Source organism: Hypanus sabinus, chromosome 27 (genome assembly GCF_030144855.1).
Source record: "Hypanus sabinus isolate sHypSab1 chromosome 27, sHypSab1.hap1, whole genome shotgun sequence".
Classification (NCBI taxonomy): Eukaryota; Metazoa; Chordata; class Chondrichthyes; order Myliobatiformes; family Dasyatidae; genus Hypanus; species Hypanus sabinus.
This window is the reverse complement of record NC_082732.1, coordinates 19659303-19672797: the sequence shown is the minus strand read 5'-3', so window position 1 is coordinate 19672797 and position 13495 is coordinate 19659303. Positions and strand designations below refer to the sequence as shown.

The 13495-nt window shown below is 39.3% G+C and overlaps 1 protein-coding gene across 1 annotated transcript in view; it reads right to left on the bottom strand.

Moving 5' to 3' along the window:
- Positions 1–13495, bottom strand: part of vps13d (vacuolar protein sorting 13 homolog D) — a 288095-nt gene that overhangs the window by 97246 nt on the left and 177354 nt on the right. Inside the window, exons 55-58 of the mRNA XM_059951858.1 lie at positions 11271–11434; positions 10328–10436; positions 3271–3447; positions 1407–1526 (exon numbers count right to left, since the gene is read on the bottom strand). Coding sequence (XP_059807841.1) covers positions 1407–1526; positions 3271–3447; positions 10328–10436; positions 11271–11434 — 570 coding nt within the window. The remainder of the gene's footprint in view (positions 1–1406; positions 1527–3270; positions 3448–10327; positions 10437–11270; positions 11435–13495) is intronic.

Sequence of the window (13495 nt, the reverse complement as noted above, 5' to 3'; positions counted from 1 at the left end):
CTGAATTCAGATAATCAGGCATGATCATATTAAATGGCTGTATAAACTTGCAGAGTCAAATGGTCCACTCCTTCACCAATTTTCTACTTTCAATGTTCCATTTACAAACCAGCAGGAGGAAACGAAAGACAGTTACTGAGATAAACTTGAACTTAGCATAGCAGTAATTGATAGGTTTCCTTTATATTGTACTTACTCTGCAAAGTTTGTGCTTAACTGAATTCAACCTGGATTTTGTTTTATTTCAAACGAATACTCTAAGAATTCTCTCCAAGAACAATGAATCACATCCAAACTACAGTGTTAAGTAAACTTGGCACCACACACAGAGAACAATGTTTAAAAGAGAGGAGATTATTTGGCTTGATGCATCTGTGTATATGCTAAACAAATTTTAACATAGCAGCCAAATACTGCAGAGCTGAAATAAGAAAATGGTGAAAAGACTCAAATGGACAGTTTTAATGTTTCAGTTTGATGATTTATTAGCTAATACTACCACTACTGTCTAGCTCTCAATTCTCTGCTTTTACTTCAAATATTAATCCACTTCCCTTAAAATCATTTACACCCTTTGGCAAAGCAGTTAGCAAACTACCAAACAGGTACTTATCTTATTCAAACCTCTAAAATATTGAAAGGCCTAGATAGAGTGGATGTGGATATTTCCGAGAGTGGGTCAGTCTGGGACTAGAGGGCATGGCCTCAGAATACAAGGACATCCCTTTAGAATGGATATCAGAAGGAATTTCTTTAGCCAGAGGGTGGTGAATCTGTGGAATTCATTGCCACAGACGTCTGTGGAGGCCAAGTCACTGGGTATATTTAAAGTGGAGGCTGACATGTTCTTTATTAGTAAAGTTATCAAAGATTACGGGAAAAAGAGAGGAGAGTGGGGTTGAGAGGGATAATAAATGAGCCATGATGGAATGATGCAGCAGACCAAATGGACTAATTTTGCTCCTATGTCTTATGGCCTTGTTTTAAGAAAAACATTCAAATCACTAAGTAAGGAAAAGGAAGAGAAAACATTTACCCTTTTATATTCTTATCATACAGTATTTAAAAAAATGCTGTTCAGCTCTGGCTGTTGAACACCAAAGAATTAATGTGCAGATTTAAAAATCTATTTCCAACTGTTTTTCTCTTACAACTCACATATTTAGAGAGGCATACAGGGACAAATAAGGATTGGATTTTAATATTTTTGCCTTCAAGCAATAATGATAATAAGTAAGGAAAGATGCATATGATTAACAACTGGTAAATAAAGTTGCAAATTTTATTTTAGATTGGGGTATTTTCACTCTTCCCGTGAAATCTGTAAAAGAATTTTGAAAACTTCTTGTTCAAAAATCAAACACAGACAGATTATAAATAAAGACTGAAATAAAACAGAGAATTACCTCTAACTCTTGTTCAGCTTCCAAATTCCTTAACTTCCTAATTTCACTCATTTCAGCTATTGGACATTCCTCAGTTCCTGTGAGGGAACGATTTGTTCTGCGATGCTGTTGATCGGTAATCTGTAACAAGACATATTGGTCACAGGACCAACTAAATTTAGAAAGCACTGATTGATTCAGAAAGTACAAGAACAATGGAATCTGTGTGATTTTAATTAATTTAAAACATAACATGCAAACAAATTTGCCTTTCTTCTGTGAAATCTACAAATCAATCTTACATGGAAAATGCAGAAATAGCATTAAGGGGTAAAAGAACAAATTAATTTTTGAGTATATATCCTCGATTCACATTCAAAGCTGAAAGACAGGCAAAGCAAGGAGTTAAATACCATGTCAGAGACTTGAGTACAGAAACCAGTCTGAGGAATGCTATATTGCTGAAAGTATCTCTTGTCAAATCACAGCTGTCTGCTTTCTCAGGTGTACATGGGAGTTCTAATGCCTCTTAAGCAACATTGAAAAATATGTCACCTGGATGTTATTAAGTACTGTCAATAAAAGCTTAAGTATAAAAATAGTGACTTTTTAAGCACAAGACATAAGAGTTGGTGAGTAAATCAGATGCAGTAAATTGTGCCTTGTTTGTGTCTTCTTGCCCTTTCTCTGTGCATCAGGTGTTGGTCTTTTTTTAATTTTTTTTAAATGGGGTCCTTTCAGTTTTCTTGCTTTGTGGCTGCCTGTAAACAAACAAATCTCAAGATTTATGCATTCATTGATAATAAGTGTACTTTGAAACTTTGGTAGAATCTAGGCACAAGTCAATGAGACTGCTTAAAAGAAATTTGGACAGATAAATAATTCAGAAAGTTTCTGGAGGAAATGGGATAAACTTAGATAGACAACTTAGTTGGTATGGATGAGTTGTGCTGTTAGTATGCTGTGTAACACTGAAGCATTCTGATTGTCCTAAGATCAGGAAAGATGACAAGAGGATCAGGCAGGAACAAATTTCAATAGGACAGAGAATGAGAAAAGAAAGGTAAAAAGGAACAACTAATATCACAAACTAGAGGAACAAAGTAATTAATTGAACAACCTATTTAATGGAACGCTAGATCAACTTAGTGAATCAAGAAAAAGAAATTAAATGAACATTCCGCAGAACAGGTGGAAAAGGAGAAAAGAGACAGAGGGTGGGCTATGCAAAGATGCATGGAAAAATGAAAAATAAAGCTGAGGAAGAAAATGAACAAGTGGACTAGAGTAGGAAAGACAGATGGAAATTAGAGGAGTGCAAGAAATTCAATTGACAGAATCACTAAAAAAGCAGGAAGATACTACAAGCAGCAGTTAAAAACTGCATATATTTTCCCTCTGTCAAAGGAAAACATTAGGGAAAAATTGGAATGAAATCAATTAAATGGTTTCTCATGGGATGAGATGGGTGGTAACAAACTGAGCAGATAGGTGCTTGATTTATAAGATACCTAGATAATGGGTGCAGGTATACCAGGAATGTATATTCATAAATTTGCCATTGGAACCATTGGAAGACTTGTTGGCAGTGATGGGTACAGACTAATTAAGAGGGTTAAAGAAAAATCATACCCTTGTGCAAGTAAAACAGATTGAAACAAGAGGTCTTTGCCAGATAGACCTCTTGCTGGCCCATAACGAAGTTGAAGGATACAAAAAGGATTCTGCTAAGAGACAAAATGATTAACAAAGCTGGGAAGTCATGTTTTGCTTGATGGGTGGAATCACAATCTCCAGGGGAAAAGACCATCAACCACAATAATTGTATCCTACAAGGAAATAGGATGAAAATACATTTTGATTAAACTGCTTTTTATCAGCATACCTGCAACACTCGTGTAGGACCATCAGGAATAACTCGTAAAGAAAGAATTCCTGAACCAGGTCTCATTTTCTGGTTTATGAACTGTTGCTCGACTGGAACTGGTTCGAGGCCAAAGGTTGGTTCTGGACCAAGTACTACTTCAGCTCCATCGTACAAGCCTGAAACGCCTCTGGTTACCTGGATGAACAATCATGTAGATTTAATATTCTTTATATATCAGACTTTCACAAAAAGTTTCAGTTGAAGCAGTCCTAACCTGAAATTGCTAAATCAGGGGTTCCCAACCTGGGGTGCCCGCTCTCCCAGGGGGTGCGAGATAGAATTTCAGGGGGTGCGACAAAGAGCGGCTTGTGTGCTTGAATGACAAGTCACGAGTCATCACTCAGCCAGCTGCCAGTGTGCCTTGAGAAGTGGTAGTAACCTGTGTCCCAAGCACACTCCAGTCTCCTGCTGCCCGAGTCAGCGTTGAGGAGTCTCATCAATTTACTGTTTACAATTTTTTTCTGAATAAATTAGAATCTAATTGCTCAATTTATATTTGCATTTTATGCACTGAGTTAGAAGCTTATTTTTTTAAGTTCAATTTGTTTAAGCATTGTATGTGGTTCAAAAATTAGAAATTAGACTTCTTCATCTTCAAATGTGATATTACTTTTGTAGGGGGTGCGAACACTAGTCAAACATTTCCTAGGGGTGTGGGGCATAGAAAAGGTTGGGAACCACTGTGCTAAATGTTCTGGGCACACATGACTTGAATACAATTGCAAATGAGCCACACATGCTTTGTTCAGTTGAATTGTTAGATCATTTCAAATGCATATATTTTCTGCTTAAAGCATGGAAACCAACATTAAGTTCTGCTTGGCTATCACCACTATGTAGGCTAATCTAGATCAAAGTTCACTCGTTACCGAAAATTATGACGCTCATTTACTTGATAAGACACTGACAGCCTTGCCCCTCACATTGATTTAATGATAAGAGGAAATCTGATTCATTCTAGCCTCAGCATTCTTTCAGATGGCTGTGCACTTAGGCACGTAGGTGTTAACTCTATTTGCCAGCTCCTCAATAAACTTCCATTCCTTTCTCTCCTTTACAGCCCCTTTAAAACCTGTATACTACACGTAGCACCAGACTTTCAATGACCATCGTGAAAAACCTGTCTTTATTACAGTGTTGTTTCTGTTTCATCTGTTTCTGCTTCTGTGGAGCTCCTCAGGATGCCTTCTTGTGTTGAAATTAGACAATGCTGTAAACCTGACTGACTGTTCAAGTGCTGCAACTACAATGCAAGGTTTTCAAAACTAGCACCTTCTGAAGTGATCTGAATAAAAACAAAATCTTCAGCAAATTGCCTATCCCAGGTTTACTCTGCACAAAAGTACATCAAATTTACCTAGAAAACCAAATAGTACATCAAACACAACATGCAGTGAGCAGTAAATCACTAGCCCTCACGCTATCTTAATGGTAAGTTTTTCTGTATCCACCAGCAGTGGCTTGCTGCCCAAAGTCCTCTCAGTACAAATTTTCTTCCTTCAAAATACCTGTGACCAGTTTCAAACCACAGACCAGCAAGTTTAATTCTGAATTTATCTCAGCCAGTTGAGGTGCTGCAGTTGGTCTTCGTGTTACTTAGGAAGAGGAAAATGTGTTACTTGCGAATTTTTGATGAAACATAAGAGTAGCAAATAAGAACAGAATTAGGATCAAAGGTGAATTCTAAAATTTACTAATGCTTGTGAAGAACATTTGCAAACACAAGGTACTGGAGCAAAACCCCTTAAGAAAGAAAAATAAAAATGATTTGTTAGCCTTCCTTATTTAGGGAATTGAGTTCAAGAACTGCGAGATAATGTTGCAGTAAAAACTCTCATTAGACTACACTTGCCAAGTATTGTATTCAGTTCTGATCGCCTCATTATAAGAAGGATGTGGAAGCTTTAGAAAGGATGCAGAGATTTACCATACCAGGATGCAGCCTGGATTAGAGAACATATCTTATGAGGAAAGACTGAGTGAATTATGGCTTTTCTCTTTGAAAAGAAGGATGAGTTGGGACTTTGATAAGAGACATTGATAGAGTGGACAGCCAGTGCCATTTTTCCAGGGTAGCAATGGCTAACATGAGAGGACATACTTTTAAAGTGATTGGTAGAAACTATAGGATGGATGTCAGAGGTAGATTTTTTTTTACACAAACAAAGTGGCAAGTAGATGGAATGTATTCCTAGGTATGGTGGTAAAGGCAGATATATTAGGGATGTTTAAGAGACTCTTATGATGGCCATGGTGGATTTGAAATATGTAAGCAAACTTCAAGTCACTTTTATTGTCATTTTGACCATAACTGCTGGTACAGTACATAGTAAAAATGAGACAACGCTTTACAGGACCATGGTGTTACATGACACAGTACAAAAACTAGACTGAACTACGTTAAAAAAAAGCAGAGAAAGCTACACTAGACTACAGACCTACACAGGACTGCATAAAGTGCACAAAAACAGTGCAGGCATTATAATAAATAATAAACAGGACAATAGGGCAAGGTGTTAGTCCAGGCACTGGGTATTGAGGAATCTGATAGCTTGGGGGAAGAAACTGCTACATAGTCTGTTCGTGAGAGCCCGAATGCTTTGGAGTCTTTTCCCAGATGGCAGGAGGGGGAAGAGATTATATGAGGGGTGTATGGGGTCTTTCATAATGCTGTTTCCTTTGTGTATGCAGCGTGTAGTGTAAATGTCTGTGATGGCGGGAAGAGAGACCCCGATGATCTTCTCAGCTGACCTCACTATCTGCTGCAGGGTCTTGCGATCTGAGATGGTGCAATTTCCAAACCAGGCAGTGATGCAGCTGCTCAGGATGCTCTCAATACAACCCCTGTAGAATGTGATGAAGATGGGGGGTGGGAGATGGACTTTCTTCAGCCTTCGCAGAAAGTAGAGACGCTGCTGGGCTTTCTTTGCTATGGAGCTGGTGTTGAGGGACCAGGTGAGATTCTCCGTCAGGTGGACACCAAGAAATTTGGTGCCCTTTACGATCTCTACCGAGGAGCCGTCAATGTTCAGCAAGGAGTGGTCGCTCTGTGCCCTCCTGAACCGTCTCTTTTGTTTTGTTCACATTAAGAGACAGGTTGAATGGGTCAAGGACAATGGAAACAGACAGATCAATTGTCTGTGTTTCTACCAAGTGCTTGGAGATTGAGGCTGCCATTTGGCGGAACTGTTTTACGCCCTCCATTGTGCCTGTTAGTTGCTTGGCTTGATCAGTGTTTTAAAGACAATGATGCGTCAGGTAACGTGCTAGAGATAATTTCTGAATAAGAAGTTATTTGTGAGATGTTCTTTGGTTGGATATAATATGCAGGTTTTTGACCGTTAGAGACAGCATCTGTTTTGCATGAATCAAGCTCATTGCTGATTGAAAACCAACAGCCATAAATTATCGATTGCCACTTGCTGGGAAAAAGACAATAAATAGATGCTGGCCTGGAGCAGAGCCAATAAATAGATGCTGGCCTGGAGCAGAGGTCAGATCCATAACCTACACTATAATGACACTGGAATGCAATATTTGAAATGGTAAGGAATGAATATAAAAGTGGACACTTTGAGCATGCTATCTGCGATAACTCTCCACCATCGCAAGGAGGAAACCCTACTCCAGGGGCTGAGAGAAGAAAGGATCGATCATCTGGCCAAAAGATATCCCTATTTCAGCATTATAAATTGCACAAGTTGCCTGAGTGATTATTGGTACAGAGGGAACAGTAGTATACATGTTCTAAACTGCTGGCCCAGGCTCAACTTAGTTATGTTGTTGTTTGTGCAGAGATACTAACATGTGAGTTTCGAATAATTATGAGTTGCCTAGTGAATCTCCTAACCTAGTTGTGTTGACGAACGGTCAACACATATATAGGCATATGAATGAAACAAAAATGAAGGGCTAAGTGGGGAGGAAAGGTTAGATTGATCTTAGAGCAGGTTAAAGGTCAGTACAAATTTGTGGGCTGAAGGGCATGTACTACACTATTCTACGAGAAACAAAAAAAACGCGAGTTTTCAAGTTGAAACAAGCTACTTGGTATTGGATAGCTGATAAGCAACTAGCTTTCGAGTTTATTTCCGCTTTGAGAACATTTTCAGATATTTATAAAAACAGCATGGATTTGTAAAATAAATTGATCATGATGGCATCTGTCTGTCTTGAAGGACAATGGAGTGATCTCTCCAGGGCACATGCCTAGGCAAACAGTATGGAGATCCTGGGGTGTTCAGTCTTCAAGATCCCCCTTCTCAGCCTCACCAGTGAAGTCCAAAGGTAGGCAAAGGAATATGTTTGGCACCACCTTGGATGAAGGAGCTGCCAAGAAGGACGTTTAATCGCCTTAGGGGCTCCACTCTGGATCTTTTTTGTCTGGGTTTATTGCCGTCGCCTATGTCTCTCTCTCAAAGCTGCCCACAAGAGAGTGGGGCTAATTACCCATAGCTGGGGCAAAATATAGGTCATATTAAATCTATATTTCATCTAGTTTTGGTGTCGGTGAAATAAATATGGAAATATGGATGTATAGTCAAAGACAGAAGGTAGTGGTCAAAGGGACTTGTTCTAGCTGGAGGTCTATGATTAGTGGTGTTCTGCAGGGATCTGTACTGGGACCTCTGCTCTATATGAAAATGTGGATGGGTGGGTTAGTAATCTTATAGGTAATATGAAGATTGGTGTCGTTTTGGATAGTGTAGAAGAGTGGCACGGGATACAGATCAGTTGAAGATACAGGCGGAGAAATGGCAAATAGAGTTTAACCTGGCTAGATGTGAATTTGCACCTTAGTAGGTCAAATACAGGGAGGCAGTACACTGTTAAGGGGAAGATCCTGGACAGAGTTGATGGCAGAGGGATCTTGGAATCCTAATTCATTGCTCCCTGAAAGTGGTTACACAGGTTGATAGGATGGTTAAGAAGGTATATGGCTTGTTTGCCTTTGTTAGTTGGGGCAACGTTCAAAAGTTAGGAAATTATATTGCAGCTTTATAAATCTCAAGCTAGGACACATCTGGCGTATTGTGGACAGTTTTAGTCATCCCATTACAGAAAGGACGTTGAAGCTTTGGAGAAGGTGCACGGGAGGTTTATCAGGATGTTGCCTGGATTACAGTGCTGTAATGAGAGGGTGGACAAACCTGGCTGGGTTTCTCTGGAGCAGCGGAGGCTGATGGGAGACCTGATGGAGGTTTACAAGATGAGAGGCATAGATAGAGTAGACAGAGAGTATCTTTTTCCAAGGGTTGCAAAGTCTAATACCAGAGGGCAGATACTTAAAGTGAGGTGGGGAAATTTCAAAGGAGATGAGAGGGGCAATTTGTGGGTGCCTGGAATGTGCTGCCTAGGCAGAAGCATTTGAGACTTCTATGAGATGTTTAGATAGACATATGAATATGAGGGAAATAGAAGGATATGGACATCATGTAGGCAAAAGATTAGTTAGCCATTTGATCACTAATTCAATTGGTTTAGCACAACATTGTGGGCAGATGGGCCTCTTTCTGCACTGTACTGTTCTATTGATATTTAAATGATTAGTGTGAAATGAAATTTGATACTGACAAATTAAGAACATTTTAAACAATGAAATATTATAAACACTGGAAGTACAAAGGCGTTTAGGAGCCAGTGTATATCAGTCATTAAAATCTTGCAGACAGGCACAGGAAGTAAACATAAAAGCTGAATGCATACAGAGTACATGGGGGTAGATGTTATGCTCCAGCTATACAAAGCCCTAATTAGATGATGGCCTGAAGAAGTAGGGCACTTTTGGGTACCATCTCTTAGAAAGAACATATTGTTTTAGTAGCAAATGCAGCATAAATTACCCCTTAACTTCCAGTACTGATTTATAAGACCAGTTGGTACAAATTAGGATTTATTCCTTTGAAGTTAGAAAGTGGTGATTTGAAAGTGGGGATTTGATATTTTAGTTGAAGTAACATAATGTCACAGCTTAAATACAAACATAAATTTCTGTTACTTTTGATTAAGACAGTTTATGGCATGCTGTCCCGGTTGCGGGATTGTGTTCAAGAGCCACAAGATGATGTTGCAGCTGTAGAAAACTATGGTCACCCCACACTTAGAATATTGGACTCAGTTCCTGTTGCCTCATTAGAGGATGGAGGAGGAAGCTTTAAAAAGGGTATAGAAGAGATTTATCAGGATGCTGACTGGGTAAGAGGCCATCTTATGAGGAATGGTTGAGGAACAACTGCTTTACTCTTTGAAGCAAGGAGGATGAGATGTGACTTAATAGAGATGTGTAAGGTTGTGAGAGGCATGAACAGAGTGGACAGCCAGCACCTTTTTCTCAGGCTGGCAATGGTCAATACTAGAGCACATCTGTTTAAGATAAATGGAAGAAAGTTTAAGTGAGATGTCCAAGGTAGGTTTGCTATTTTTTTTTTTTACACAGAGATGGTGGGAGTCTGAACTCACTGCCCGGAGTGGTGGTTGAGACTGATACAATAGGGGCATTTAAGAGACTTTCAGATAGGCACATGAATGTAAGAAAAATGGAAGACTATGGGCTATGTAGCAGGGAAGGGTTAAATTGATCATGGAATAGATTTATATGAGTCAGCACATCATGGGCTGGAGGGCCCTCACTGTGCTATACAGTTCTAAGCATAATTCTCTATTCTCCACGTATAGGTTTATAAAATTTCTGCAAATACAAAGCTGATGTACTTGTGCTTACTGCTCTGCCATTAGTAATGTTTGGGAGTTACCCAAATTAATAAATTAAAAGCAACATACCCAAGTTGAATTTCCTAAATCAGGATTCTACTGTGGTGTTTCCATACCAAACTAAATCCATTGACAAAAAGAAGGGTCCTCAAATCATCCTCTGTGTCATCTCCCACCACCATCATTCTCAGCTTCTAACATTAAATTCTGCAACTACAAGGACCGGAACAGTCACTTTCTTATTGACTAAGCAACTGGTGAAAGCAGACTCGAGAATTTATCTTGGCACTGCTATCGCTCTCACCTGCACTACCATTCTTGGTTGGCCGCAGCTCAGACGGCCATCTTGGAAATACCAGCTCTGGGTGGTGCTGCGACGCCGCTCTGGCTTTCTCACCATCAGTGGTTCAAACCTGCAAACAGAAAGAAGTAATGAAACATACACAGATGATGTACCTTCAACTAGGTATAAAATGTAGCTTTCTTGATAACTGATTGAATAACTATGCTGCTTGATGTAATTATAAAAACAGAACAGGAAATCTTATGCTCAGTGCTGGGTTGATGCAAATCCAGGGTGACATCAGGACCGTAACATTTAACCTCTCAACATCCCTGAACTAATGGGGGGAAAACTTCCTCCGTTTAATCCTATCAATCACCATCTCCTAGACCATGTATGTAAGAATTTTGGAAGTTAACTGTTTCAGATCGAGATGTAATGTCTTCTACCAACTGGAAAAACAGTCAGTCTGTAGTCAGTAGTCTGAAGAATGGTTATTTGGATGAGCAACTGCTGTGCAAAATGCATTGACTTTATAAGAGGAAAGATAAAACTAACATAATTTATAACAGCGATGAGATATACTTTATTCATTCATTAGAATGGAACAACTAAGTATTGAACTGTGGCAGCCAATTATTCAAAAACCAGACAATTAAGACTGAACCATCTAGAAAAAGTAATTTAATGGACTTTAAAGTCTTATTATTGTAGGCACTACTCCACCACTGAACATTCTAAGGAATTACTATTCAATATTTAATTCAGAGAGGCAATCAAGAAAATACTCGTATATTTAATCATCCTCATGCTGTACTTGATTAATTGAAGACAAACTGGCCATTGACAATTACGAGATGTAGCACAAGACATAAACAGTAATCAATAACACTATTATTGAGATAATGATGGTCTGAAAATTAACTTTTGTCTTTTACATCTCTTCAGCTTTGCCATACTTTACCTGCAGTCGGTGACAGCACTCAAGCCTGCAATATCAAGGACCAATCCAGAATTTGGTTGTTTATTAGAAGAGGGTTTGTTGGGATTATGAGGTGGAGAAGAACCCTCGTGGCATAGCATCCCACTTTCAGTCATGCGCCAAAGCTGTGATCGTTTACCTGGTTCCTACATTTACAAAGATTTGAGTAGAATTTTACTATGTTTTACAGGCAAAGCAAGCAAGATACATGCGAATCAAAGTACAACGATTTTTTTTTCTGACACTGAATAGAGTCAGTTCAACCGCAATATTTTTTTCCTGATTGCCCTCCATTTATGCCCAAAACTTATCTATGATTTACCAGCTACAGGTTGAGGAGACTAACCATCTCCAGTAACTTGACTAACTTGCCATTCTTCATATGCAAACATTTACATTGTGTGCCAAATCATTATACGTCCATGAAGGCATTACAAATGACATCCACTTGTGCTTTTAACCAACCATCATATCTTCCAATGGATAGCGGGCTTGCAGAAACAAGCCCTTAAAGAAATGTACACACGTCAAATCAACTGTGTTCATTTAAGTTTGAAGCAGATAGGAATAATGCATGCCGGAATCACTTTTGTACAACTTCTATGAGCACACATAGAAAATTAAAGTTACAAAGCTTAGTTCTTTTAAAATGTTCCTATTTACAAAACATCTCCCCTACCTACTGTCAACATATTGACCTTTGATGAATACAGGTATTAGCAATGTTGGCTATTCTACACTCAGCCTATTATTCATCAACTCCAGAGCTGATGAAGTTTTGTCTGTGACTGAAACATGGAAAGACCTTTATTCCTCTTTGCTCCAGCAAATATACAGAATTAAAATTCCTATAATTGCCAGAGCCATACAGCACAGTTACTAAATTAAAACATTTCTTCCAAGACTCTTCATATTTTACAAATCTTATTCTACAAATTTATTTTTTCCTGTGTAACTCAATCTTACAGCTCAGGTGAAATATGTCATGAAATTTGCTCTTTAGCAGCAGCAGCACACAGCAATATATAACAAAAATGTAAACTACAGTAAATATATGCTGTAGTGTTCATGGGCTCACTGCCCATTCAGAAATCTGATGACACAGGGGAAGAAGCTGCTCCTGAAACGTTGAATGTCTGTCTTCCAGCTCCTGTTACTCTTCCTTGATGGTAACAAAGAGAAGATAGCATGTCCTGGGAGATGGGGCTCCTTAACGAAGAATGCTGCCTTCTTGAGACATTGACTTTTGAAAGTGTCCTGGATGCTGGGAAGGCTAGTGCCCATGATGGAGCTTCTAAGTTTACAACTTTCTCTAGTTTCCTGTGAAGTGGCTCCTCCATACTAGAAGCAACAAGTTTGAATGCTCTCCACAGAACATATGAAGAAATTTGCGTCTCTTGTGACATACCAATTCTCCTCAAACTCCTAATGAAATATAGCCACTGTCATGCCTTCTTTGTATTTGCATAAATATGCTAGGCCTAGGATAGATTCTCAAGAGATGCTGGCACCCAGTAACATGAAACTGCTCACCCTTTCCACTTCTGATCCCTAGATGTGAACTGGTGTGTGTTCCCTTGACTGCCCTTTCCTGAGTCCAATCAACTCCTTGGTCTCAGTGACATTGACTGCAAGGTTGCTGTTACAACACCAACCAGCTAATCTATCTTGCTAGTGTTCATTGCCCCCCTCCCCATCAACATCCAAAGTTCTGCCAATAATAGTTGCGTGGTCAGCAAATTCATAAATAGCATATGAGCTGTTCCTTAGCCACACAACAGTGGGTGTAGAGAGAGTAGAGCACTGAGCTAAGCACATAGTCTTGTGGTTTGTTAGTGTTGACTGCCAATGAGGAGATGATGTTATTTCCAACCTGCAGACTGTGGTCTCCCATTGAGGAAGTCAAGGATCCAGCTGCAGAAGGACTTACAAAGGCTCAAGATTTGGAGCTTGTTGATTAGAACTGAGCGTGTGATTGGACTGAACGCTGAACTATGGTTAATAAACAGCAGCCTGGTGTAGGTATTACTTTGGTCACGACCAAGTGGACAGCCAGTAAGACTGCATCTGCTGTAGACCTATTGTGACAATAGGCAAATAACCACAGGTCTGGGTCCATGTTTAGGCAAGAGTTGATTCTAGCCATGACCAACCTCTCAAAGCACTTCATCACAGCAGATGCGAGTGCCACTGGGTGATAGTTGTTG